Source organism: Vicia villosa, linkage group LG1 (assembly GCF_029867415.1).
Source record: "Vicia villosa cultivar HV-30 ecotype Madison, WI linkage group LG1, Vvil1.0, whole genome shotgun sequence".
In the NCBI taxonomy this organism is placed as follows: domain Eukaryota; kingdom Viridiplantae; phylum Streptophyta; class Magnoliopsida; order Fabales; family Fabaceae; genus Vicia; species Vicia villosa.
In genome coordinates, this window is record NC_081180.1 from 178,824,046 (window position 1) to 178,850,316 (window position 26,271).

The following is a 26,271-nucleotide window of genomic DNA, read 5'->3' on the forward strand; positions in this document are numbered from 1 at the left end:
CATTAAAAAAATTAATAAATTATATTGATGACTAAAATAACTTTCTTAAATACATTTATAATTTTGATACATTTAAGAGTTAACGTGTGACATTTGGGTTACACTTAATGTTAATTTTAGTATTTAAACTAAGAGAAATGGTATTCTTACATCAATTTTTATACTACACTTCATATTTTATTGTTCATCTATACGATGAAGAGTAAAATATTATAATTGGGTATTGATATAAAATTGTGTAATTAACCAACTTCATAACTTAATTAATCAATATTTTACATTTCATTATCAATTTTGTTTTACTACTAAAAATTATTTTTAACATCTGAATCTTTATTAACCAACTTCACTACTTCATTAACCAACTTTTTACATTTTATTAAGCAACTTTGGTTTACGTCTAAAAACTATTTGTAACATCTGGGTGTTCATTAACAAACTTCATAACTTAATTAACCAACTTATTACATTTCATTAATCAACTTTATTTTACTATTGAAATTTATTTTTAATATTTAAGTGTTTATTAAACAACTTCATAACTTAATTAACCAATTTTTTACATGTCATTAACCAACTTTAACTTACACCGTTCATACATTGTTCATGGGCATTGTCTGTAACACTATTCACGCATTGTTCATGGTACTGTTCACCATATTTGTGTTCACCATATTTGTGAACAGTACTTACGGTGTAGTGTATACTTAGGTGTATGAATAACATTGCTATTAAACTAATAGTAAAAATACATAATTTCAATCTAGTGTTTAAGAAAAAACTTTAAACCTCCAAAAACCAAACATTAGTATTAAGTAAATCTAAATATATCTATTCTACATTTAATCAGCTGGCAGAATTGTTAGAGAACCGTTTATAAATTCTCTGTTTAAATCTTTGTGAAGACAAAAAAAAAATGAAGTTTTTTATTTCTATTCAATATTATAAAATATTTCTTAAGAATTAAATATTTTAATTATGAATAACGGAAAAAAAAACTTTTTTTATTATTCTAATAAAGACAAAAATGAGGTTTTTTGTTTTCTTGATTAAAATATTTTAGAACATTTCTTATTAATTAAATATTTTAATTATGGTTGATGAAAAAAAACTCTATTTTAATATATACCTTAAATTTCATATATATATATATATATATATATATATATATATATATATATATATATATATATATATATATATATATATATATATATATATATATATGGTAGATGCCAAAACAATAATAACATTACATATAATAAAATATACCGTTCATACAAATATTATTTTATATGGAAACATTATATTTATGATCCATATATCTTTCTTTTAAATATAATTTACTCTTTTGGTAAAATAATTTTATTTTTCTTTTTTGTATTTTTATTATATTATTTGTGCAATTAAAGAAAATAAAAGCAAATATATCTAAAATATCGGAATTCGTGCGAGCCCACGGGTTATTTCATTATTTGTACAATTAAAGAAAATAAAAGTTAATATATCTAAAATAATGTATGAATTCAAACACAAGTAAAATGTGTTGTATTTTAATTATTTATGTTACTAATATTTTTATTTTGAAATTATTTTTAATTTAAGATACAATATTTTTTAAAATAATATATAAAAAATTAAAATATATATTATTGATGTAAAACAATTTTGGTAAAACAATTTTGTTTTTATTTTAAAAATATGTATTTCTTTTAAAAATAATAAATTACTTTGATAAAACAATTTAGTTTTTCTTCTTTGCATTTTTATTATATTTTGAAAACAAAAGTGTGCATACCACACACGGGTATCTCACTAGTTTTAATTAAATCACCAAAAAAATGTTTGAGGCCTAGCCATTCAATTAAGAGAGTGTCTCATTGATTGGAAAACATTTTCTAACTAAACAATTGATAAATCTATTTTCCTAATCGATCAGATCATGTTTCGTTGAGTCTAAAATCGATTGGAACATTCTCTTAATGATTGGTAACAACTATATATTAAAATCTTCCAATTATGGCCTTAACAATAAATTATTTAGGGTGTCTAATCGATTAGAGCATTGATTTTGCCAATGGATTGTTTCCAAATTTATACCAAACATTGACCTATGAATAGAGATCTTTTTTATCATTTGTTCACATCCAAAAAATGAGAATAAAATTCACTTTTCATTTCTCTCAACATCTCTGTAAATCTCTCATTTCTCTCATATTTTTTGCCTTAGTGTGCTTCAAGAGTGTTCTTGAGTCTAAGTGGGGATAATTGTTCTAGATTTGCAAAAAATTGTAAATTTACTAAGAGTGGATTTTCTCTTGTGTAAATATTTCTTTCGTATGAAGTTATTATTTTCGTTGCAAGGTAAAATAGTTAAAAGCTCTTGTATCTTTCGAGGATTCTAATAGAATGTCTCTGTTTGGTTCGCGTGTTTTGCTTTGAATAAGAAACTTTCTCTTGGTTAAGTCAGTGAAAATCTCTAGGTTCCTGAGTTCAACATGGTATAAAAGCTTAGTAGGTTCAATATCATCTCGATAAAAATCTCATTTCAGTCCGTGGTTAACCTGTGTAAAATCTTAGTTCAATTTGAAAGATAGCCAACTCAAAACTCTATTTTGGCTTGAGATCAGTCTATAGAAAAAATATATTTGGTTTGGAGACTAATTGCACTGAGCCTTGTTCAGTGTTTGGTTAGAAGTTAACTTGAAAATTTTATTTCCTTGTATAAGGAGGCTCGTGGGAACATCCTTCTAAAAGCTCTCAAGTTTAGTGGATACTCTCAAGGATAATTCTTAGGGACAAGAGTAGGTCACCTTAAGGCCAAACATGTATAATTCTTCGTTGTTCTTTCTCTTCCCTTATCTCTTTTACTTTCCATTAAGTTTATTTCATTTGGTTTTATATTGCCAATTCATTCATTTGTTTTACAAAATATTTTCAAACTTTGATTTCTCAAAGGATTTTTTTCCACCAATGTATTTCAAACCTCCACAATTCACCCCTCTTATGTATGGAGTCACATGTCCAACATGTAGTATTCAAATAATTTCATGCTAGTGTTAAGCAAGAAACTGACAAGTACTTAAATTATGTTCCCACTAGAGATAAAGGAGAATTTATATGAGCTTTCAAACATTATTTGATGAGTAATGGAATCTGACATGAATGATCTCTTTCAAAGAAGCCTTGACACAATGAAGTGACTACAAGAATGAACATAAATATTGTTGAAAGATCGAGAACAATGTTATCACATGTCAAGTTATTCAATAGCTTTTAGTGTGAGGCATTAATGACTGTAATTGATTTGATCAATTTATCCTTTTCATATCCATTGAATAGGGGTGTTCCAAATAGTTTTTTGGACAGATAAAGATGTGCCATGCAACCTTTTGAAGGTGTTCGGTTGTAGAGTGTTTGTTAATGTTCCAAAATATGAGAGATTAAAAATCTACTCAAAGTTAAAAGAATGCATCTTCTTGGTAATGGAAATGAAGAATTCAGGTACAAATTTTTGGATCTTGTCAAGAAAAAAGCTTATTAGAAGCATACATTTTATCTTCTTTAAAGACCAAAATATTAAAGAAATTCATAAGGGAGTTAATCATGTTATTTCTAGAGAATATTCAATCAATTTTGATCCAATTTCTCTTATAGAGCATTATACCAGAGATGAAATAGAAAATATAAGAGATGCAAAAAATGAACCTCAAATTGATAGTAATACAACTGAAGATGTAAAATATGTTAGTAGAATAGGTGGTGATGATGGAGACATGATTAAAGACTATGAGAATTAAAAACAATATTCTCAATTAAGAAGGAAGATAAGGATAAATAAAGGTAGAAGAGAATTCAAAAACAAATGGGTGTTTGTTCATTGAGCAACAAAAGTAAGTTTTATAATTATCGTATCCATAAATACTGTCAAATAGCGTTACACAATATTTAGGATTCGGAGTAGAAAAATGTTTTATATTTATTGGGATACGTGAAAGTAAATAACAGAAAATAAATGCAGAAATTAAAATGGAAATTTTGATGTTAATAGTAAAAAAGCTTGACAAGGGTAGATTTCGTCATTACGTATCTACCATGCATAACCATAAGTAAGTAATATGCCCCTCTACTCAGTTATTAATATTATCACTTGTTGCTCTCTTTTGTATTTTTTCCAGTCTCAACATCGATAGATCAGTGCATTACCTAATTGTTGATATCTCGGTCTATTAACCAACACACAACATTAAGTTCCAACAATTATAAAACAATACTCCATATTGATCCCACTAAAACATGTGTGGATGTTGAACCTAAACCTATGTCTAGGCATTATTATTATTCAATAGTTTAATATATTGGATCTAGTAATGACGAGCCCCATTCAAATGTCAAGTCATACCATAAAAACAAGTTTTAGGTAGCAAATCTAAAACAAACATCAAGATTAAAGAATCATCAATATTAAAACTTGAGTAGACTTACATAAAATTACATGACCTATTTAATAAAAAAAATATAATGACTACATCTATCCCCCCAAAAAAAGATGTTTAGTTATGCTTATTCATCGTAGTTGTACTGATAATCCTACGAAGTTGAGCTTAGAAGTTTATCTTCCATGTCCCTTGAGTTGCGCTTCTTCCTTCTCATATTATAGACCATGGTGAACCTACTCCAATTATGTACTACCTCACTCCACTAAAACTAACTTTGCAATGAACCGCAAGCCTTTATTTATTAGCAAGAATTTGGGCCCATCGCTAGGCGCACCACCCTTTTCCCTAGAAAACCTGCTTTCTCCTGAATCAAGTAATGCTAGTTGGCTAGTAGGAAACCCTATCCGCCTTTCTTCTCTAGCCTCTATTCTTAAAGCATAAACCCTTATTTCACCATGAAGTACTTGAACCTGAAAGTTCCATTTAGTTAATACATGCTAAGAAAGTCCAAACAAGTGTTCTATCACTTGTCATAGATAAATTTGGAGGGAGGGGTTGTATTGATTGCTTATAAAACAAGTCAATAAGTGCTTACATATTTTATAAGAATATGACACTTATTAGTACCAATGTTGAAAGACCTTAACAAATGCCCAACTCACAAGGTGGAAATGCGATGGGAAAATGATTAGATGATTCATAACATTATTTTCAAACTCATTGAAAGGAGTGCAATAACCAATAAGGAAAAACATGCATTCATAAAATGGAATAACAGATCCACCATTGACCACATACTCTTTGATATGCATTTGGATGAAAAACACCTCAATCCGCAGACAGACCCACTTCAAACATAGCTTGGGCCAAGGGGTCACCGCGAGAAAAAATGGAGGAAGTGCTTTATATCTCTGAATTCACCGAAACTCCTGAAATATCCCTACCAGCCCTCCTGATTTATACATAAGTGATAACCATGTTTGCGTAAATCAAAAGACTAATGTAGGAAAGAATGGGTAGAGAGAATAAATTTGAAACACTAAGAAACCCCAAAATGGCGAAGAGAAGAAGAAGAAAGCAAAAAAGCTCAAACACCAGAACCCAGAATGTTAAGTAAGAAGTCGAATGCGCGTAAACCAAATTGACGAGTGAAATTTCTCGGATAGCGTGTTAGCTTTCGAACTTAAAAAATCTCTAGGAAAAAAAAGTAGGAATGGGAAGAAATTTATCGGGAGTAATCAATGAGTAGTCAACAAAAGGGAACAATATCCCTTTGGTAATCTAGTATATCCCTTTGGTAATCTAATATATCCCTTCAAATATTAGAGGCCTCGGGATCATTCCGACTACCAATGATCGATATTTCCTCTAGACTGTTCGAATGACACCCTAATACCATCAACACAATGGGAATGATGGTTACTTGGAATAGGAGATGCATGTCAATCATTTGCCACTCCTTAAAATGCCACGTGTGAATGTTTTGATATAGTTTTTGTTTCCAGAAATAGTGAACCTCTCATCAGTGTTCCCTTCATGATGATTTTATGGACGAGTAATTTCATTTTATCTCTAAACCCTTGCTCTTCATGACAAAAGACAATGGTTTCGAGAAAACTGTTCTAGGATGGCCACATAGGCCCAATAGAGGGCAAAACCAATACACGAAGGAAACAAAGCCTGGAGAAAATGGATAGATATAATGTCAAGCCTTCTCATTCTACCCCATCCGAAAAGATATTCTAATCGTCGAATCCACCCTATGGCCATCTGCACTTCGCGCTCATTTTCATATTTTAGTTTCTAACAAACTCTCATATTTAAAGGATTATGCGCAATTTCTAAAGATGATTTTCCATTCCCAATTGATCTTCCACTATTTATTTTTTCATTGACTTGAACGTTGAAGTGCTAACTTGTAAGTCAGTCTCACTCCATTATATTAGAATTCAGCTCTACCGCAACACAACAATCAACTCAATCTCTTTGATTATCATTTCGTTCTCGAACATAACAAAATGCATTTGAAATATAAATATTAGTTTGATGAATAAAGTAAAATACGAGAATGAAAACTTTAATTAGTTTTTTTTAATGAAGTGTAAAATTAATTACATGATATTAACATTATAATTTTAAATATAAATATTAATTTAGTGAATAAAGTAAACTGTAGAGATCAAAATTATAATTAATTTTTTAATAAAGTGTCAACTTAATTATAAAACATTGATATTATAATTTAAAAATTCTCTCATAATATTGCAAAATAATCTAAACAAAAGAAATTAACGTTATCGATGACAGTTGGGAGGATGGTGTAGAAAGTGATGAAAAACATGAGAATTGTGGTTCACATAGTATCTATCTTCTACAATATACTCATCCTTCTTTTTCTTTGCTGGCAGAGTACTTTGTAACTTCTTGTGCAATATTGTTCACAAAGTAATTTATAATTTCCCTACCAAAACCTATTAGATGTTTGTACTCATTCAGATAACTATTACTAAAAGAAAAGAAGCATTGAATTTAAAATCACTATAATAGGTGCATTTTGATGAAGAGTGTGCAAAAACCTAAAAAGAATAAAGAAAGGTATTTTAAAAAGCCAATTCTATCTTATCATTCACAAATTCTTTTCAACTTCGGGGATATGTTTTTAATTTTTCAAAATTCTCCAAAAGAAATAATTAAATAGTCTATAATTCGAACAAAAAGTAAATGAAGTATATATAGTTATTGGTTGTTTAAGATAGATGTAGAACTCGAATAGTATGTAAGCATTTCGACTTATAAAACTCATTAATTATTCCAATTTAACCATTTGATTTTGTCTCTTGATACTTATCATCATATACCATAATTATCTATTTTGTATTACTTTTAAATCTAATTAAAATTTTCATAAATCTAAAAATTTGGACGTAAGATAGAGTCACAAATAAATATATATTTTTCTTTATATAAATCAGATACCCTTTACACACAACTGTGAAGACCGACCTTTAAATTGAAAAAAAAAAATTGTAATAAAATTATTTTTTAAGAGAATTAATACTGTTTCATGTTCAGGATTGAGTTCGAATCTAAAATTTCTGGTTAAATTCGAAGAGATTCTTATTATTTCAGTTAAGTGCTTTTATATAAAGATAACCATTTTTATATTTATTTATTAAGTAGTTTTTAAAATAATTTTACAAATGGTAAAGGACACTCAACTAATACAACTAATATATGCTAATTAAATTAAAAAAAAATATTGATCTAAAGTTCAATCTTTAGCGATGATATATGTATTAATATAAATAAATAATTAATATTAAAAAATTGACATTTTAAAAAAATAAAATATTTTATGAGAAATAAAGTTTATAAACAAAAAATCTTCAATCATAAGTCAGAACAGAATCTGGTAATGGTTTTTTGGGGTCTTGGCAGCATATAATGTTCCTAAATAGAAAAGGACAGCAATGTCTCTCCACTGATCTTGTAAGTAGCCCCAACAAATTCATCACCATCCAAAGTGTAGCATATCCCCAAAATGTCCATAATACTAATATTATATATACATTCAACATAATCACCACATATATAAAGGTGAGAGAATAAATACATTGCCTCTTAGATCAAACCAATCATAGCTATTCATAATGGCTTTGCATTTTTACCTCTCAGTTCTTTCTATTGCAGCTTTGGCTCTGTGCAGTTCAGCAGATTACAGTAAGATTAATTTCATTTTGCATTTCTCATAATAATAATTAACTTAATTTGATTTGATTTATAAGTTATAATTGAGAGTTTTTTTTTTTTTTTTTTGTGATGGTAGGTTCTGTTAATTTTAGTTATATTGGTCCAAATGGTCCTGAGAAATGGGGGAGTTTGAGTCCAGCTTATGCAGCATGTTCAAATGGGAAAATTCAAAGTCCTGTGGATCTTGTGTACTCAGATATTGTTTTGAACAATCAATTGGAATCGTTAGATAGAAACTATATTCCAACAAATGCTACACTGGTTAACAACCAATTCAATATTGGGGTAAGTATGTTCATCATCTAGTTCTGATAAATCACTTCAACTCACTTCAGATGATAGTTATGTAAGAACATCCGTGATCCGTTTATAAAACGGGTTTGAATCTGCGACGTACTACTTATTCATCTTTAATGAGGTGAAATTTTCAATCATTAGACTAAACGATAAATCAACTTATGAGGTTGGGCTTGGTATTTATAGGTGCATTTTGAAGGAAAAGTGGGAGATATTCATATTAATGGGAAAAATTACTCATTAAAACAACTTCACTGGCATGCTCCTGCAGAGCACCGGGCTCATGGCCGTATGTAAGTTTTTTCTTACTCTCTTTATTCAATTATTTTTAATTTTTTAATTAATTGTCTAAAAAAAATTCAGTATTTTCTCCCTCCAATCATTATTGTTGTAGTAGAAATTACTTTACAGACTATAACAATTTGTTTGTCAACTAAAACTAAATAAGTGAGTTCAAGTACTTGATAAATTTTACTAAAAAGTAAATAATTAAAAAAAATTGAAATTTAACTAAAAATTTACTTAATTTTACTTATTTTTTGACGGAACTCTAAATTATTAAAGCTTATTTTTCTAAATTAAAAAAGCTAAAATTGGCTGGTGGTAGACTCATAAAGAGGGGGTAATAATATAAATTTTGCCAGTGCCCGTTGATTATTATGAAACTCATATAAATATATATATTTAAACAAGCATTTTTTTATAAAAAAAAAAGTCAGATACTATTACTATTAATGCCTTGTAGTTTCTTTTTTATTGTGTCACTAACTAAAAAGGCCAAAGAATTATTTTATTTATATGCACCATAAAAATATATATGTGTGTGACATTCATCCTTTTTAATTTAACTTATTTAATACACATACTAAACATGGAATGGAATCCATGTGTTCGGTTCTATTCTGACCCACGCCACTAGTTTATGGCTTTTGGGGTATGTTGTGTATGAAGATCTAGGAGAAAAGACACTAATTACATTAATTAAATATATATGGTTTAAATTGTTTTTTGGTTCTTGTAAGTTGGCGGATTTTTGGTTTTTGTCTTCGTCTTCATCCTTGTATCTTATTTTTTTTGGAAATGATTCATAAATGTTAAAATCCTTTTGATTTTAGTCCTTATAATTAAAATTCGCAGAAAAATCTGTAGGTTTCTTGCGAATGTTCCTTTGAATTTTTGTGCGGATTTTAATTTTATGGACTAAAACCAAAAGGATTTTATCATTCAGGATCATTTTCAAGAAAAATAAGATACACGAAATCAAAAACACGTCAACTTATAATAACAAAAAAACTATTTAAACCAATATAAATACATGCAAGGTTTTATACCGGATCATTTTTCAAAATTAGATTTGAAAACAACTTTAATTTAATTAAAAAAAATGTTTTGTCAATTCAAATGGTTTTACGGTTAAATTAGGGTTAAATTCAGCGTCAGGGTATAATTCTTAGTTGTTTTGTCAAAAACTTCTAAAAACTTAAGTCGGCTTTTACTATACTTAACGGTTACAACCGAAAATGCTCAACTAATGATACAAAATATTGTGAATACAGACATGATGCAGAGCTCCACTTAGTTCACCTAACTGAAGACAACAACAACATAGCAGTTGTGGCATCACTCTACAATTTGGGTGATCCTGATCCTCTTATCTCCAAGGTACATTTATTCAACTCACAGTCATTTAAGTCACATTCACAATTATTATGTGACTAATCATAGTATAAACTAGAAGAATTTATATCATTTGTAATGTTACTTATAGATTGAAGACAAGCTGAATGAGCTAGAAAATCAGAGCCATGAAGGAAACAAAAATGCCAAAATTGCCCTTGGCACATTTGATGTAGAAGAAATAAATAAAAAGATCCATAGATATTATAGATATGTTGGATCTCTCACTACACCTCCATGCACAGAAGGTGTCATTTGGAACATCGTCGGAAAGGTAATATTTAACATAACATATCCTCAGCGTGTAGAATCGTTAAATTTAAAGATGAGGAATAACTCTTTCTAAATGAAACGATTCTACATGCTGATGTACCGTATGATGACTATTTAGGTTTTTAATTTGTCTACATTATGCAGGTGAGAACACTGTCCAAGAAACAACTTGAACTTCTAAAGGCACCATTGAGTGTGGATTTTTTCCATAATGCAAGGCCACTTCAACCATTGAATGGTCGCAAAATTGAGATGTATCACTATCACCCTAACCAAAAGCATGGGACTCAAACACCTTGAACCAAATATCATTACAAGATTTTCTGATGATGACTTTACCTTTGAGGAAAGTAATGTAAGCATCATAAAAGTGATGTAGGCATCATAAAATTGAGAGTTATCTATTCTTCTAAGAGCACCTTTTTAGGATTGAGATCAAAGTATTCTGTTTTTTGTCTTAATCAAAATGCATTATTGACATTTCTTATTCCTCGTATGATAAGAATTTATAATAAACTTAGAAAACTCTCAAACTAATTGTCCTTTATTTACTGAAATAATTGTATTAATTTATCTGTAAAATGACTTTAAAAATCTTGTATCAAGGTCTCTCTTAATTTGTTGCATTTATATAAATAAATTATTGAGAAATTCTATGGTGCAGTTGCCAATTTGACTTCAGTGGTGAAGTCACTGCCTGACCAATCAGAATTAAGCCCTAAGCCCTAATAGTGCCACATAGGACTGAAGCATTAAATGATTCTTATTGTCACTTACTGTGGTAATTTTATAGTTTGTATATTGCAACTTAGTCCCTAACATATTAATATTGTTTTTAAAATGTAATGTTTATAAAAATATCAATTAAAATAAAATAAATTATATCCACATCTTCCTCACTTCATCATCACCGTATTTACTTTCTCTTTTCACACTGAAACACAGAAATCCCCCACCTCAAGAACCCTAATCCCTAATCGCCATCATCTCACAGCGTAATTCTCGAATTCCACATCCACCGTCAATGATTCCTCACAATCCAAACCACCTCCACCCTCTGATTCCACCACTCATCACAACCCGAACCGCCACCAATCCATCAATTCCCAAATCACTGCCACCGTCCCATTCCGCCATCAATTGTCCTCGACTTGATTCAGTACATATTGTATGGAGTGAACCCGATCCTCCATCAGAAAGTCTTCTAAAATTTCTGCACCAAGCTGTAAAATCCAAGTGTAGAGACGGATAATATGTGAAGCTGAGGTTTGATATCAACAAAGAAGACAGTTTGAACAACAGATTTAAAGAAATTACAGATTTGGAGACTGATGTTGTCTTTTCTATTGACGATGATGTCATATTTCCTTGCTCTTCGGTTGAATTTGCATTTGATGTTTGGCAAAGTGCGCCAGATGCAATGGTGGGGTTTGTACCTCGTGTACATTGGGTGGATTCATTGGTATGGTTTTTTTTTTACTTGATGATTGTCCATTATCCTTTATAATTTGGTTGCTCGATATTTCTTTTACGCCGCTGCTTTGTATATCACATGTGTAATTTTGTTTCTAAAGCTGACCCTCATCGTAATCTGGGGGGACATAAGCTACTAGTCATGTTTGATGCATCTTTAAACCTGATGTGAACTTACGATTAATGTCTGTTAGGTTTGGTATATCTTTTTTTCCATGATTAGTTCAGAGAGATGAAAAATATCCAAAAAAACTCGTAAGTCTAATCTTTTAAGTTATTCAATGTTCTTGGAGAATGGTGAAGACAACAAGTTTAGATATGGTGGATGGTGGTTTGTGTGGTGGACGGGTACATATAGCATGGTGCTCTCCAAGGCAGCATTCTTTCACAAAAAGTATTTCAGTCTCTACACAAATGAGATGCCATCATCGATTTGAGAATATGTAACTAAGAACAGGTTTTTATCTGAACCGAACTACTTTTAATTTTATCAGATTTCAATCTTTCAAACTGTAGTTCCTGTTATTTTGTCAATTCTCAATAATTCAATTGATTTTCCAGGAATTGTGAAGATATTGCAATGTCTTTTCTTGTCGCAAATGCAATTGGTGCACCCCCTTTATGGGTTAAAGGTAATTTAACAATCTGTATCTTATTACATTTCCCGCAACTTCACTTCCTCAATGTATATGCGTGTTTTCCGTCGAAATATATTTAATGATAATGTTCTCCCATTAAGCTAATCTTCTTTCGGTGAATGCAAACCACGTCTTCGAAATCTTCTTATTGAATGCTAGAAGTATTTTGTAGTTTGTTCTGTTCATTTAGATGCTATTTTTCCCTTTTCTCCTTCTTGAATAAGCTGGTGTTAGTTATTTTGTTAGCATACAAAAATGCGATAGCAGTAGCAAAAGGAAGTAGTTGATTGTGAAGTTCCATGCTAATGCTTGTTTTAATATTGTCCATTGTGGTAATAAAAATCGAACATTACTCTAATTGATTTGAAGCCATGTTGATATATGCCATTCATACAAAGATTATAGGTATGTATATGATGTTAATTAACTTGGTGGATTTTGTCTTTGTTACAGGCAAAATATATGAGATTGGATTGACAGGAATTAATAGTTTGGGAGGTCATAGTATACGAAGATCAGAGTGTGTCAACATATTTACCGCCGAGTTTGGGCGGATGCCCTTGGTATATACTTCACGAACAACCAACACCGTCCATGAAACACCGCCGCCGTCCATCGTCCACCATTCAACCATGAACCACCACCGATGTAAGTTATTCCTCTTTTTCTTTCTCCTTCTCTCTTTATTTCTCTCTTTCCCTCTCTCTCTGTGTGTTTGTCTTTAACTTTGGTTGATATGTTAAGTCTAGATCTAAACTATTTTGATATTTTTGATGTTTGAATCTAATGAATGATTTGTAGTTGTAGCCTGAATTCGAACTCTACATCTTCAAACAATTTTTTAAAAAGTTTTATAAGTTTGATATGTCTGAATATGAACTCTGCATCTTCAAAACATTTTTTTTATATGTTTGATATGTATGAATCTGAACTCTTCATCATTAAACCCTGACAGTTTCAAGTAAAATAATTTTTTTGGTTGTTTTAAGTCTGAATCTGAACTCTTCATCATCAAACCATAACAGTTCAAAGTAAAATTATCTTTTGGTTGTTTTAAGTCTTGAATAGAATGAATGATCTTTAGTTGAACTAGTTTGATATTTGATATGTTTAATTTTAGAATAGAATGAATGATCTTTACTCTTTAGCGAGTATTAAAATTGTTTGTTGTTTGTTAGTGTTTATGAATGCTTGTTAGTATGTATTCCTGATTGTTAACACTGTCAGTACTAAAACTGGTCTTGATCTGCATTAATTTGTGATGTTAACTCTACAAACAAAAGAGTTAATCATATGTTTATTTTCAGCAAAATTAGTGAAGTAGAAGATGGGATATGCATGAAATTAACAGGAGTAGAAAAGCACTTCCAACCAAAATTTGAATGTGGCTGCATGGTGATCCTATAGAAAGGCATTTGTTAGTCGCATTCACTTTAAACTTTTGAGAATATTATGTTTGGAATATCTCTGTTTGATGAACACTATAGTTTGAAGTGGTATTATATTGAGAATATTGAGAGCATTGTATTGAGAATATTGTTAGTTTGATGTAGTTACGAACACTGTTATGAATAAGTGGTATGAATGATATTGTTCATGATTCCTTCTCTCATGTTTTGGTTTTATGTTTGTTATTTTTTTATGTTCGATGTTGGTTTGATGTTGTTACAAACACTAATATGAATCAGTGGTATTATCATGATCTTGTTCATGATTCATTGTCTCATGTTAATGCTTGTAAAGTATTTTATTTTGTGAAGTAAAGTATTTGTTTGAAATGCAATGTATTTGTTATTTGTTGCAGGATACATCACTTCCACTAGGAAAAAACATCCTCTTGGAGAGTGCAGTCTACTACTAGTCTACAAATGTTAAATGAACTGATTTTGCAGAGTGTATACATGGAGAATTTTGTAAAGCTTGATGTTCTGGACTGGGCCAAGGTTAGGCCCAATATGATTTTCGGCCCAATAAACCTCAGAGGCCCACGTTCCTCTACGACCCTCCTACGCACCTAGGATGTCCACCTTAGGCATGCTCGGCTGCCCTATATCCCCGGAGCATATGGCACCCGACATGCTCGGCTCTAACGACCCCGCAAACACCTTCGTTGCCGAGGACTCTGCTCCACACAGGGTTCCTTCATATTCAACCCTCCGAACAACTCGGATTCCACGTGGCTCTCGAAAGACCGCGTCTCCCTGGAACTTCGGAGCGGTTAACCAGGACAGAGGGCATACACGCACCTCCGATATTTCCGCTCAGGAAACCTGGCAGTCTCCTAGTTGGGCTTGGGGATCCAACCCAATAGCGAGATCATGGCCCAGCGCTGGGGGCTATATATACCCTCTTTGATTAGAGGGTCAGGTATTCAATTCTCTTCTAACCTTAGCTAGTACTTGCTCTCCTTTGCTCTTCTACTTACTTTGGCATCGGAGTACCTTGCAGGTACACCCCCCCTCTCACTTCACGAAGACCCAGCATCCGCGCAGGCCTTGACGACCCTTCTGATCAGGTACGATCAGTGGCGCCGTCTGTGGGAAACAAGCTCCCCCTTCTTTAAAAAAAAAACAAAGATCAAAGCTAATCCATCCTTCGATCGTCATGGCCGGCAACAACAACAACACTGTCCTCGTCCCAACCCCCGATCCTTTCCGTCTCACGGAAATGATCGAGGAATCCAACCCGGCTCTACATCGACGGGGAGGACGACGGCGCTCTGCTGAAGGGAATGGGAGGTCAGGTCATGAGACCCCCCAATCCATCAGAAGACCACCGCCTCAGCACGTCGAGCAGGCTCAGAATGACGAGGCCGAGCAGCTCCAACCTCAGAACAACGGAGAGGAAACAGCTCGGAACGATCGGAACGCCGAGTTGATCCCAACCCAGCCTGAACAACCGCTGACTCGCGTCCACCACGAGACTGACCACAGGGACGGGCAGACTGCCTCCTCCTCCACCCATTCCCTTGAGAGACCGAGAACTCACCATCGGCAAACTCGGGATGCTACAGATGCCCGTGGGGAAACCGACCCCTCAACCCTCGTCATCCTCAAAGAGTTGCAGCGGACCAACCGCCTCATCCGACTCCAGGGCGAACGGATTGAGAAACTGGAGAAGAGGCATCGTCACCGCTCTCCCCCGCGGAGGCACCGTCGATCGCGTTCCTCCTCTTCGCGCTCCCCGCCTAGGAGGATTCGCCGACGCTCACCATCCTCCTCTCGATCTCGACCGAAAAGATCCCGCCGCCAGAGGTCCTACTCGCGCTCCCCTCTGCGAAAGAGCAGGAAAAATCGGAGGCCTGAGCCCGCAGAGGAGGAGAGCCCTTCTCCCGACAGAGAGGAAAGAAGGCTCGCCAGGAAAGGGAGGAAACCTCGCAAGGAGGAACCCGCCCGGCGTAACACACGCTCGATCTCTCCGAGTGCCAGCGACGAGGAGGAATTCCGCAGCCCCTTATCTGAAAGCATTAGAAGGGCCCGCCTTCCCCGGGGAATGGAAAAACCCCCGACTTTGGATGCGTACGACCGGACTACAGATTCCGACGATCACATCAGAAACCTGGAGGCCGTCATGGAGTATCACGTCGTCCACGGCTCCATCAAATGTCGGATCTTCCCGACCACGCTCCGGAAAGGGGCAATGACCTGGTACAGGAATCTCCCTCCTAACTCCATCACGTCTTGGGCCGAGCTCAAGGAACTCTTTTCTGAGTCACTTCACTGCTTCCCGCCGTCAACCGAAATCAGAGGCAAACCTCGAAGCTGTAGTCCAAGGGACCAACGAGCCTCTCCGAGACTACCTCGACAGATTCAACAAGGAGGCCGTCCAAGTGGAGACGACCGACTACATGAAAAGGTATCTCCTCGAGCGAGGGCTCCTCCCCGGCAGCGAATTCAGGAAAGCGATAAAGATCGAAAAAATGCGATCTATGAACGCCATCTTGAAAAGGGCGCAGGCTTTCATCTCCTTCGAGGAGGGCGAAGCGGCCGCAGTCAAAGCATCAAGGGGAAATGGCGTTACTCGGAGCTCGAGCCAAGACCCGTCCGCCGCGCCCCGAGCAAACGAGAGAAAGAGGGACGACAGTTCCCGCGACACAAAGGAGCGCAGAGGGCCAGCAGGGCGCTTCAACAACTATACCCCCTTGAAAGTTTCACGGGAGAAGATCCTGGCCGAGTGCATAAACGCCGAATTCAGAAACTCCAACATCAGGCCCCCAAAGCCGAATCCCTCCCGGTCGGGGACCGACAAGTCCAAATACTGCAAGTATCACAAGAGCCACGGGCACCTGACGGATGAGTGCATACACCTGAAGGACGCCATCGAGACACTGATCAAAGAGGGTCACCTTTCTAAGTACACAAAGAGAGGAGACCCTCCCAGAAGGAATGACCGTCGGAGCTCCGACGAGGGCAACTCCCCGAATGCCAGGCCGCTGCAGGTGGCGTTATCCGTCACCCGACCAGAAGACTTCATACCCTCGGTCGGAGTGACATCTGCCCTCAGTGTCTGGGAAGGGTTCCCGACAGCAATGCTGATATCCAACGGCGGGGACCCTGGCTCCCTCACAATCGGCTCCGTGAAAAGGAAGTTCGACGAGTTGATCAGCGCCACCACGGACCTGACCCCGACCCTGAGGAGGTTCAAAGGGAGGTCAGAGCCGATCACTTTCTACTTGGAGGAGCTACCCGGCGGCGCCCCGAACGCCACAATCCCACTGCTCGTGCGAGCAAGGATGGCGAACTTCGACGTCCGACGGGTCCTGGTCGACGAGGGAAGCTCGGTCGACATCATGTACTCCCACCTCTTCCAAACCCTACAGCTGGACGACTCACATCTCACTCCTTACATGGGATCCGACCTCCAAGGATTCAACGGAACAACCACAAAGCCGTGGGGTTACGTCGAACTGCTCGTCTCCTTCGGGGAGGGGGAAGCTTCCAGGCAAGTCAAGACACGGTTCTTGGTGATAAACTGCAAGACCCTCTACAACTGCATCATCGGGCGCCCCACTTTGGCCGAACTCACTGCCGTTCCCTCAACCGTTCATCTGAAGATGAAGTTCTATACGAAGAGGGGACGAGTAGTCACTGTCAATGCCGACATCGAAGCTGCTAGGAGGATATTCGACGCATCGGTAAAGGGACTGGAGCTAATCGCCCCACCCTCCAGCTCCAACAAAAAACCAAGGGCTGAAGATAAATCCCCTCCTGAAGATCGGCAGACGACCACAGACGTCAGCTCAGTCGACCTCGACGCTCGGTTCACAGAAGAAGAGTTAAAGAACGGCGAAGAGCCACAACCGAAGACAGCTCACCCTATCCGGCCCATTCCAGACGGGGATTTCGAGCTCATTCCTCTGGGTGACAACCCCGACAAGGCTGTGAAGATCGGCAAGGACATCCCGGATACACCGAGGAAGCAGCTCATAGCTTGCCTGAGGAACAACGCCGACTTGTTCGCCTGGAGCGCAGCAGAGATGCCCGGACTCGACCCTGAGGTCGCCTGCCACACGCTCTCCATCAATCCGACCGCAAAAGCAGTAGTTCAACGTAGGCGTCGGCAGTCTCCCGAGAAAGCGGAGGCTGCCGAGAAAGCTGTAAAAGACCTTCTAGAGGCAAATTTTATTTCCGAGGCCAAGTATTCAACTTGGCTCTCAAACGTTGTACTAGTCAAAAAATCTAATGGAAAATGGAGAATGTGTGTTGATTATACTGATGTTAACCGGGCATGCCCCAAAGATGCATACCCATTACCTAATATTGATAGGCTGGTCGACAACTCGGCCGGCTATAAATTATTGTCGTTTATGGATGCTTATTCAGGATACAATCAAATCCCCATGGCGAGATGCGACAAGCAGTGCACGGCGTTCATGACCGAGTCGGGCAATTATTACTACAACGTAATGCCCTTCGGACTCAAGAACGCCGGAGCCACATACCAACGGATGATGAACAAGGTTTTCCGAGGAGAGATCGGCGACACCCTCGAGGTATACATGGACGACATGATCGTCAAATCTCGAGAAGATGCCGACCACACGGCACATCTTGAACGGGTGTTCGAGCAGGCCAGATCCTGCAAGATGCGTTTTAACCCAGAGAAGTGCACCTTCGGGGTACGGGCGGGCAAGTTCCTCGGATTCTACCTAACCGAGCGAGGAATAGAAGCCAACCCGGATAAATGCCAAGCGTTCTCGGAACTTCCTACCCCTAACAATAAAAAATCTATCCAAGTACTAAACGGAATGCTCACAGCACTATCCCGCTTCGTCGCAAAATCCGCCCAGCATGCCCTCCCCTTTTTTAAGTTGCTTCGGAAAGAAGCGACCTTCGAATGGTCCGAGGAGTGCGAACGGGCATTATCTCATCTCAAACAGGTACTTTCCAAACCACCCGTCCTCTCCCGACCAGATGGCAACGAGATCCTATATCTCTACCTGGTTGTCTCAAACGAGGCGGCCAGCGCGGCCTTAATCCGAGAAACAGAAGACGGACAGAAGCCCGTATACTTCACGAGCAAAGCCCTACAAGGGCCCGAGGTGCGATATCAGCAGATAGAGAAAGTCGCGTTGGCCCTAATAACGGCCGCCAGGAGGCTGAGATACTATTTCCTCGCCCATACCATTGTCGTTCGGACAGACCAACCCATCAAGCAACTCCTCAGCCGACCAGACATGGCCGGGAGGATGCTAAGATGGTCCCTCGAGCTATCCGAATTCGATATCCAATACGAGGGAAGAAAGGCGCTTAAAGCTCAGGCGCTCGCCGATTTCATTGCCGAGATGACCTCAATTTCTAGCTTCCCGGCTCCCGCCGAAAACAAATGGACCATCTACGTAGATGGAGCCTCGAGCAACTCGGGAAGCGGAGCCGGAATAATCCTAGAAAACGACGAGGGGCTCGTCATCGAAGTATCCCTGGTCTTATCCTTCACCACGTCAAACAACCAGGCCGAATACGAGGCTCTCCTGGCAGGCCTGCGCCTCGCCGAGGACGTAGGTGCTCGCGAAGTCATGATCTATACTGACTCCCAGCTCGTCGCATCCCAAGTCAGCGGCGATTACCAAGCCAAAAACGACATACTAGCCGAATACCTCATGCTCGTCAAAGAAAAAATGAAAAGATTCGCCAAAGCGGAGGTCGAGCATATTCCCCGGGAACATAACTCACGCGCCGACATATTATCCAAACTCGCCAGCACAAGGAAAAAGGGTGGAAACAAGTCGGTGATCCAGGAAATCCTGTCCAAGCCGAGCATAGACAAAAGCGCCCAAACTCCACAAGTATTCGCTATCGGGGACGACCACTGCTGGATGACCCCGGTATACAACTTCCTCACGAAAGACGAACTTCCCGCCGACCCAAAGGAAGCTTCAGCCATTAAAAGGCGAGCCTGCTCGTACACTATCATCGAAAACAAATTATACCGACGAGGCTTCTCCATTCCTCTCCTTAAATGTGTCGACGCCTCCCAAGCGCTCGAAATACTCCAAGAGCTTCACGAAGGGATCAACGGTCAACACCTCGGCGGCCGATCACTAGCGAGGAAGGCCCTCAGGGCCGGCTACTATTGGCCGACCATGCAACAAGACGCCAAAGAACATGTCCGTAAATGCGATAAATGCCAGCGTCATGCCGACATGCACTTGGCTCCCCCCAACGAACTTAAATCTCTATCATCACCTTGGCCCTTCTCCACCTGGGGAATGGACCTCCTCGGACCATTCCCGGTCGGCTCGTACCAAAATAAATATCTCGTGGTAGCCGTCGATTACTTCACGAAATGGATAGAAGCCGAGCCGCTTGCCAAGATCACGTCTCAAAACGTGCTCCGTTTCTACAAACGAAACATACTCGCCCGGTTCGGGGTTCCTCAGGCCATAATCACCGACAATGGCACCCAGTTCACTGACAAAAAATTCCAAGAGTTTGTGGCCAAGCTCGGCACGAAGCAACACTTCACCTCAGTCGAGCACCCTCAGATGAACGGGCAAGCCGAGGCAGCCAACCGAGTCATCCTCCGAGGACTAAAGAGAAGACTCGACGAAGCCAAAAAAGCTTGGGTCGAAGAACTACATAGTGTACTTTGGGCGTATAGGACAACCCCCCACTCGAGCACGGGCGAAACTCCGTTCAGGCTAACCTACGGTACCGAAGCCGTGATCCCCGTGGAAATCCGAGAACCTTCTCGGCGCACCGAGTCACCCCTCGAAGAGGAGCTCAACGACGAGGCTATGAGAGAGGAGCTTGACATGGTCGAGGAGATCCGCACAGGATCTTCCCTCCGAGAAGCAAAATTAAAACAACAAATAGCTCTCCGCTACAACACCAAAGTTATCAAGCGCGGATTCGAAGTCGGCGCCCTAGTGCACCGCAGAAATATGAAGGATTCGCGCGACGGCAAACTAGCCCCAAACTGGGAAGGCCCGTACCGAGTTTACGATAAAACAGAGAACGACGCCTACTACCTCGAGGATCTCCTCGGAGTAAAACTTGCTCGGCCCTGGAACGCTGAAAAACTCAGACCTTACTACAGTTAGACCCGACCTAACATCCCCGAACGCCTGTATCCAACACGGGTGCTAACCGGGTATGGACCCGCGTCGTAGGTACGAACGCGAGAACTCCACGACAGCAACGGTCGGATACTACCACAAAATGGGAGAACCGACCACACGGAAGACTCTACACCTAGACCCTCCGTGGAAGTACCTGCATGGCAGAACCCTAGCTCGCGATGGGACCGTTCACGCCGCGAGGACTTGGCCATGATCATGGACTCGTACTCGCTAACAGCGCACACCTGCTCTGCGCACCCGGGCCGTACTCAACACGCCCGGGCAATCAATCTAGGCCGAGCATAATCCACAAAACCGATAATATCACAAGTATATAAGTAACTCTCCGGCGTATCCGAGCGTAAGTCATCAGTTACCTAAAACAATCGAAAAATATTCTAAGTATGGAGGAAATACCTCGTTATACGAGCACAACAGGAAAGTTATTAAAACACGAGCATACAACGATAACACTGAAGGTGCAGATAAACAGATATAAGCAAGCAAAATTATAAAACATTAAAATTGCCGACCAACGTGGTCGACGATGTCCAAAGGTTACAATCAAAATGCCTGGCACGCAGGCCCCCAAAGTAATTCGGGCATTACCCAACAAAATATAAAATGGCGCGCAGGCCGAAGAAGACAGGCACGCAGGCTTAAGGACACACTATCTACTCTTCACTCCCAGGAGACTCGGGCACTAACACGCCGTCCACAATCTTCGAAGAAAGCCCAATATTATCCTCCTTCAGGCCAGGGTTTAGAAGTTTCAGCTGACGAACTGCACGCTCGAAGCCGACTTCGGCCATGTCAGCAAGGCTTATTTTCAGGCTATCTATCCTCTCCACGAACTCCGCCCTAGACTGCAAAGCAGCCACGTCCGGCGACTCGTCAGCCGAGGGAGCCCACTCAAGCCGAAGGTCGGCGAGCTTTTTCTTCTCCGCCGCAATCTCCCCGTCCTTCTGCTTGAGAACCGCATCGATCTTTCTCTTCAACTCCTTGCGATCAGTCTCCAGGGTCTTCACCCTGTCCTCGGCAGTCTTCTTCGCCGCCTCCGCCTCCTTCAGGGCCTCGGTCGAGCCCGAGCCACCATTAGCTAACATCTGGGCCATCCCCAAAACCCTCATCACGGCGGCACTGTCGCACGCCAGCTGTTTTTGAAGGGACGAAGGGTCCATCTCCCCAATCCGACGAGCTTCATCCGGAGAGGTAACCAGGGGGAACTTCTCAAAATAACCTCCATCCCTGTAGCAAGGAGGTAATACAAAGCCACGCTCGGGACCCAGGCTCGACGGCTCATGGCGTCCCCCCTCGGTAGAACGAGATCTCTTGGAAGCCCTCTCGTCCTCCTTCATCCGAGGAGAACCTGCTGAGGCCGAGTTCTCTGCAGCACCGGTTCCCCGGTTCTTCTTCTTCTGATTCCTCTTTGCATCTAGAGCCATCTTCAGGACCGTGTCCTCCTTCTCCGGCATGGCATCTGTAGCAACCTGCCCTAAAAATAAAGATTTTAGAGTTGCCACCTATTCTGAAGGGCGAATAGGAAACCCTACGCAGATATGAGATTCGGGGTAAGTTATTATAATCAGGTTAAGGGAAGGTGTTAGGCACCCTCAACCCTTTCCTATTGGCTTTGAATCTAGGGTAACAGGTTTTATGGCTAGAATATTGAGGTTTAATAGCTAAGAAAGTGAATAGGGGAAAAATTGAGATTTTAGGGAAGGGGACTCGCCTTGGTTATCCAAGTGCCTACGTATCTCCTTATGGAGAATCAGAGTCAACGTAGTTCGGGCACAAGATTGTACGCCTTAGAATTTGAATTGAATGTATTTGAAGTTGTTTTGAGGCTTTTTGAATGGCCTATCGTAGTTTGTAAAGTTGTGATTTGAAAGGCTTTTTGAGTTGCCTGATTGAAAAGGATGAAAATCCGTAGTACCGTGGTTTAGTGTGTTTTAGATGTTTTGGCGTACAACCCTGGTTTGATATGGCACCGTTAGATGCGGTGACCAATATATTTGGTCAGTATAGCTAACGGATTAAGGGGCATTGCTGGTTACTCAGATCGATAGATTGATCGTCGCGGGCAGCAAATTAAATGTGTTTTGAATTTTATGTATTTTTATCTCTCGTCTAAAGCGACTAATAGCTTTAGTCGGGTCGAGGAGAGAATTAATAAAGGGTTAATTACATTATTTTATTTTTTTATCTCTCGTCTAGTGCGACTAATAGCTTTAGTCGGGTCGAGGAGAGAATTATTCAAGAATTAATTAAATTGATATTTTTACCCAAATAAGCTTCCTAAGGTTTTTTATGATTTATAATGATTAAAGTTGATTAAAATAAATTAAATCGAAAAAATCGAGATAATCAGAAAAATCCTAATTAATTATAATCCTACTCCTAATTTATTTTTTTATCACAATTCAAAAAAATTACATTATATACATAACAAAAGCAATTAAAATTAATAATACAATTCTACAAAATAAATAAAAATATTAAATAAAACCTGGGTATTAATTCTGTGTAGTGATTCCTTGAGGGTTCATGGTGTGCTACTGCATTCAGGTGCGTGAGATCTACCATGGGAGAGATCTGAGGGTTGATGCGTGGGGCTTACCGTGGTCTCGCGTGAGACGCTTGCACTGGATCAGCGAAAACCAAGAGGTGGTAAAAGAATTTGGCAGCGCTGGGGATCGAACTGGGGTCTGCATGGTTATCCTCATATCTTCTTTGCCATTCCAGCTGCGCTTTTTATTTGTTAGTGTGATACACAAAAAGATATATCATAAAACAAAAGATGTGAAGATTTTGAAAACGAGGCGCGCGCCCCTAGCTGGTCTTCTTCCTCGCGTCGTTTTTCTGAAACAGTGAACTCTATGGCAACGTTTTCAAGTGTGGCCGTAAAGCTCCCACCTTCAAACATGCAAACTATTGTCAATAAACATCAAATAATAATCCAGACCAAATGTATATAACAACGCGAAGCCAATGGAACTATTAATTTTGGTTAATTCTTCCTCTAACCTACAGGCCCCAATTTGTGTAACCAAAACCCTAACTATGGTGATCCTTGCAAACAAACCCCAAAACCAAATTAAATCTCCAGAAAGTTCATAAACCTCAGTATAAACACGAATATACGATTAGAATCAATTCATTGAACGTGCATCGTGAGAATCGGAACGGAGAAGGTTTATGCAAACCGTGACCAATAACGGTGTGATTTTGGAGGTGCTTATGACTTGCGGTAATCCAAAACGCTTCAGGGAGGGTCGAAGGTTTGATTTGGATGTGTGGAATGACTTGAATTTGCTTCAAACCTTTTCTGCCATGGCCAAAAAGCTCACGATTTTTTCAGTTACGAGCCCAGTCCTTTAGCGGCCAAAAAACCCTCCCCTTGGCGCAGTTGTTTCTCAGTTTATATATATGGTTCAATTAGGTCAAAGAAAATTCAATCAAGATCTTTTTCAATTGGAGATTCCAGATTTGATTTGATATGGATTACAAACTTGCCATTTTGTTCCTTAAACCATCTTTCACGTTTCTTTCTTTTGGTCCTTTGGACCACAAATCTTTCCTTTCCCTTATTTGTTTATTTATTATTTAAGTGAATAAAAGAAATCAAATGATTTAAAAAAATAATAATGAAACTAATGCTAATCCTATTAATACTAAATGTTAACCCTAAAAAATTAATAATAATAATAATATAAATAATAATAACACTAATATAATATATTTTAAAAAATCCTAATGATAATCCTTAAATATTAACAATGATTAACTAGTAAAAATAAATGAAATTAATAAAAAAAACAAATGTTAGTGGAAAAAAATGTAAATCACAAAAAATGATAAAACCCTTGTCCTAATTGGGCCCAAGTGTTTGGGTCCCAAAATACCTGTTATCCACACCTCTATTCCAATTTATAGGAGAATGGGTTTAACAATAAGAATGTTAAACCCCCCGACCCTTAATTTAGTTTCCTTGATAAATTACTTTATCGGAAATGATTGGGCAAATTTTGGGGTATGACAGCTGCCCCTGTTCAATCTTCTTAAGCCTGAAGAATCGGATAGGCACGTCTGCCTATCGTGATCTAAAGGTAGAAGATGATTGAACACTGAGAATGCCCTGAAATTTTCTCTTGTCGGGAAGAAGCTCTGTGGGAGATGGGCTTACAGATGCCACCCAAGGTAAATACCCTTCTTTTTTACAATGTGAAGCAGATGCTTCCGAAAGGAACCACCTGCTTTGATTGTAACACGGCCTAAAAAGGCAACCTGAATTTTATGCAATGTTATGGTGCCTGCGATGTATGATGCAATTAGCTTCTCAAAATAAATGAGAGCAATGTATGTTATGTATGTATGAATGAAGTATGTTAGTTGAATGATGCATGATTGTTAATTATGTTAATTGAAATATGTTAGTAATTCTGAAAAGAAAGATAAAACCTTTGATTGTTGTTGATGAAATTTTGAAAGATATCACTGCCGAGGGACTAACGTGATAAGAAACCCAATTGAGAAACCTTTTGAAAATCTTTGTTGTAAAATCCTTTGTAAAACCCCGTTTGCTTGGAAAAGCTCCTAGAAGGAATGGAATACGTCTTAAAGAAGACTACCTGGAAAGGTTCCTGAAAAGGACTTCACCAATAGGATCATTTGCCATAGCTATAGCAAACTCACCTGCACCACTGCACCATTTAGGATAATTTGCTATGTTTATAGCAACTTCACCTGCACCATTTAGGATAATTTGCTATGCTTATAGCAACTTCACCTGCACCATTTAGGATTATTTGCCCTAGTTTGGACAAATTTCACCTACACCATTAGGATTGCTTGTCATAGCTCTGACAAGCTCACCTGCACCAATAGGATCACTTGCGAGGGTTGTCGCAAACTCACCTGCACCAATAGGATTATTGGGTTTTGCTGTAACAGTCAGGCGAAAACTGACTACCAAACGAGAATTGGATTTTTATGCACCAGTCAGACGGGAACTGACTACCAAACGAGAATTGGATTTAATTGTACCAGTCAGACGGGAGCTGACTACCAAATGAGAATTGGATTTTTTATGCATCAGTCAGACGGGAACTGACTACCAAACAAGAATTGGATTTAATTGTACCAGTTAGACGGGAACTGACTA

General features: G+C 38.4%; 2 protein-coding genes across 6 annotated transcripts; both read left to right on the forward strand.

Annotated features, from left to right (window-relative positions):
- Positions 1 to 7,927: 7,927 nt before the first annotated feature.
- On the forward strand, positions 7,928 to 23,848 carry LOC131644701 (alpha carbonic anhydrase 1, chloroplastic-like). 5 transcript variants are annotated; one of them, XM_058915258.1, is made up of 9 exons: positions 7,928 to 8,159; positions 8,266 to 8,474; positions 8,673 to 8,779; positions 10,043 to 10,148; positions 10,255 to 10,437; positions 10,581 to 12,366; positions 12,471 to 12,541; positions 13,001 to 13,195; positions 13,855 to 14,159. In XM_058915258.1, exons 1-6 carry the CDS (start codon positions 8,090 to 8,092, stop codon positions 10,734 to 10,736), a joined length of 831 nt encoding a protein of 276 aa, XP_058771241.1. In that variant the 5' UTR covers positions 7,928 to 8,089; the 3' UTR covers positions 10,737 to 12,366; positions 12,471 to 12,541; positions 13,001 to 13,195; positions 13,855 to 14,159. The 5 variants fall into 5 exon arrangements, with proteins under 5 accessions (XP_058771241.1, XP_058771238.1, XP_058771239.1 ...); XM_058915255.1 differs by lacking the exons at positions 7,928 to 8,159; positions 8,266 to 8,474; positions 8,673 to 8,779; ... (1 more) ...; positions 10,255 to 10,437; positions 13,855 to 14,159 and adding an exon at positions 14,352 to 23,848 and having other exon boundaries at positions 10,827 to 11,898; positions 12,104 to 12,366; XM_058915256.1 differs by lacking the exons at positions 7,928 to 8,159; positions 8,266 to 8,474; positions 8,673 to 8,779; ... (1 more) ...; positions 10,255 to 10,437; positions 13,855 to 14,159 and adding an exon at positions 14,352 to 23,848 and having other exon boundaries at positions 10,827 to 11,898; positions 12,203 to 12,366.
- LOC131660237 (glycosylinositol phosphorylceramide mannosyl transferase 1-like) lies at positions 11,461 to 14,408 on the forward strand. Its single transcript, XM_058929426.1, has 6 exons — positions 11,461 to 11,595; positions 11,698 to 11,898; positions 12,213 to 12,352; positions 12,471 to 12,541; positions 13,001 to 13,110; positions 14,352 to 14,408. Exons 1-6 carry the CDS (start codon positions 11,461 to 11,463, stop codon positions 14,406 to 14,408), a joined length of 714 nt encoding a protein of 237 aa, XP_058785409.1.
- Positions 23,849 to 26,271: the final 2,423 nt, after the last annotated feature.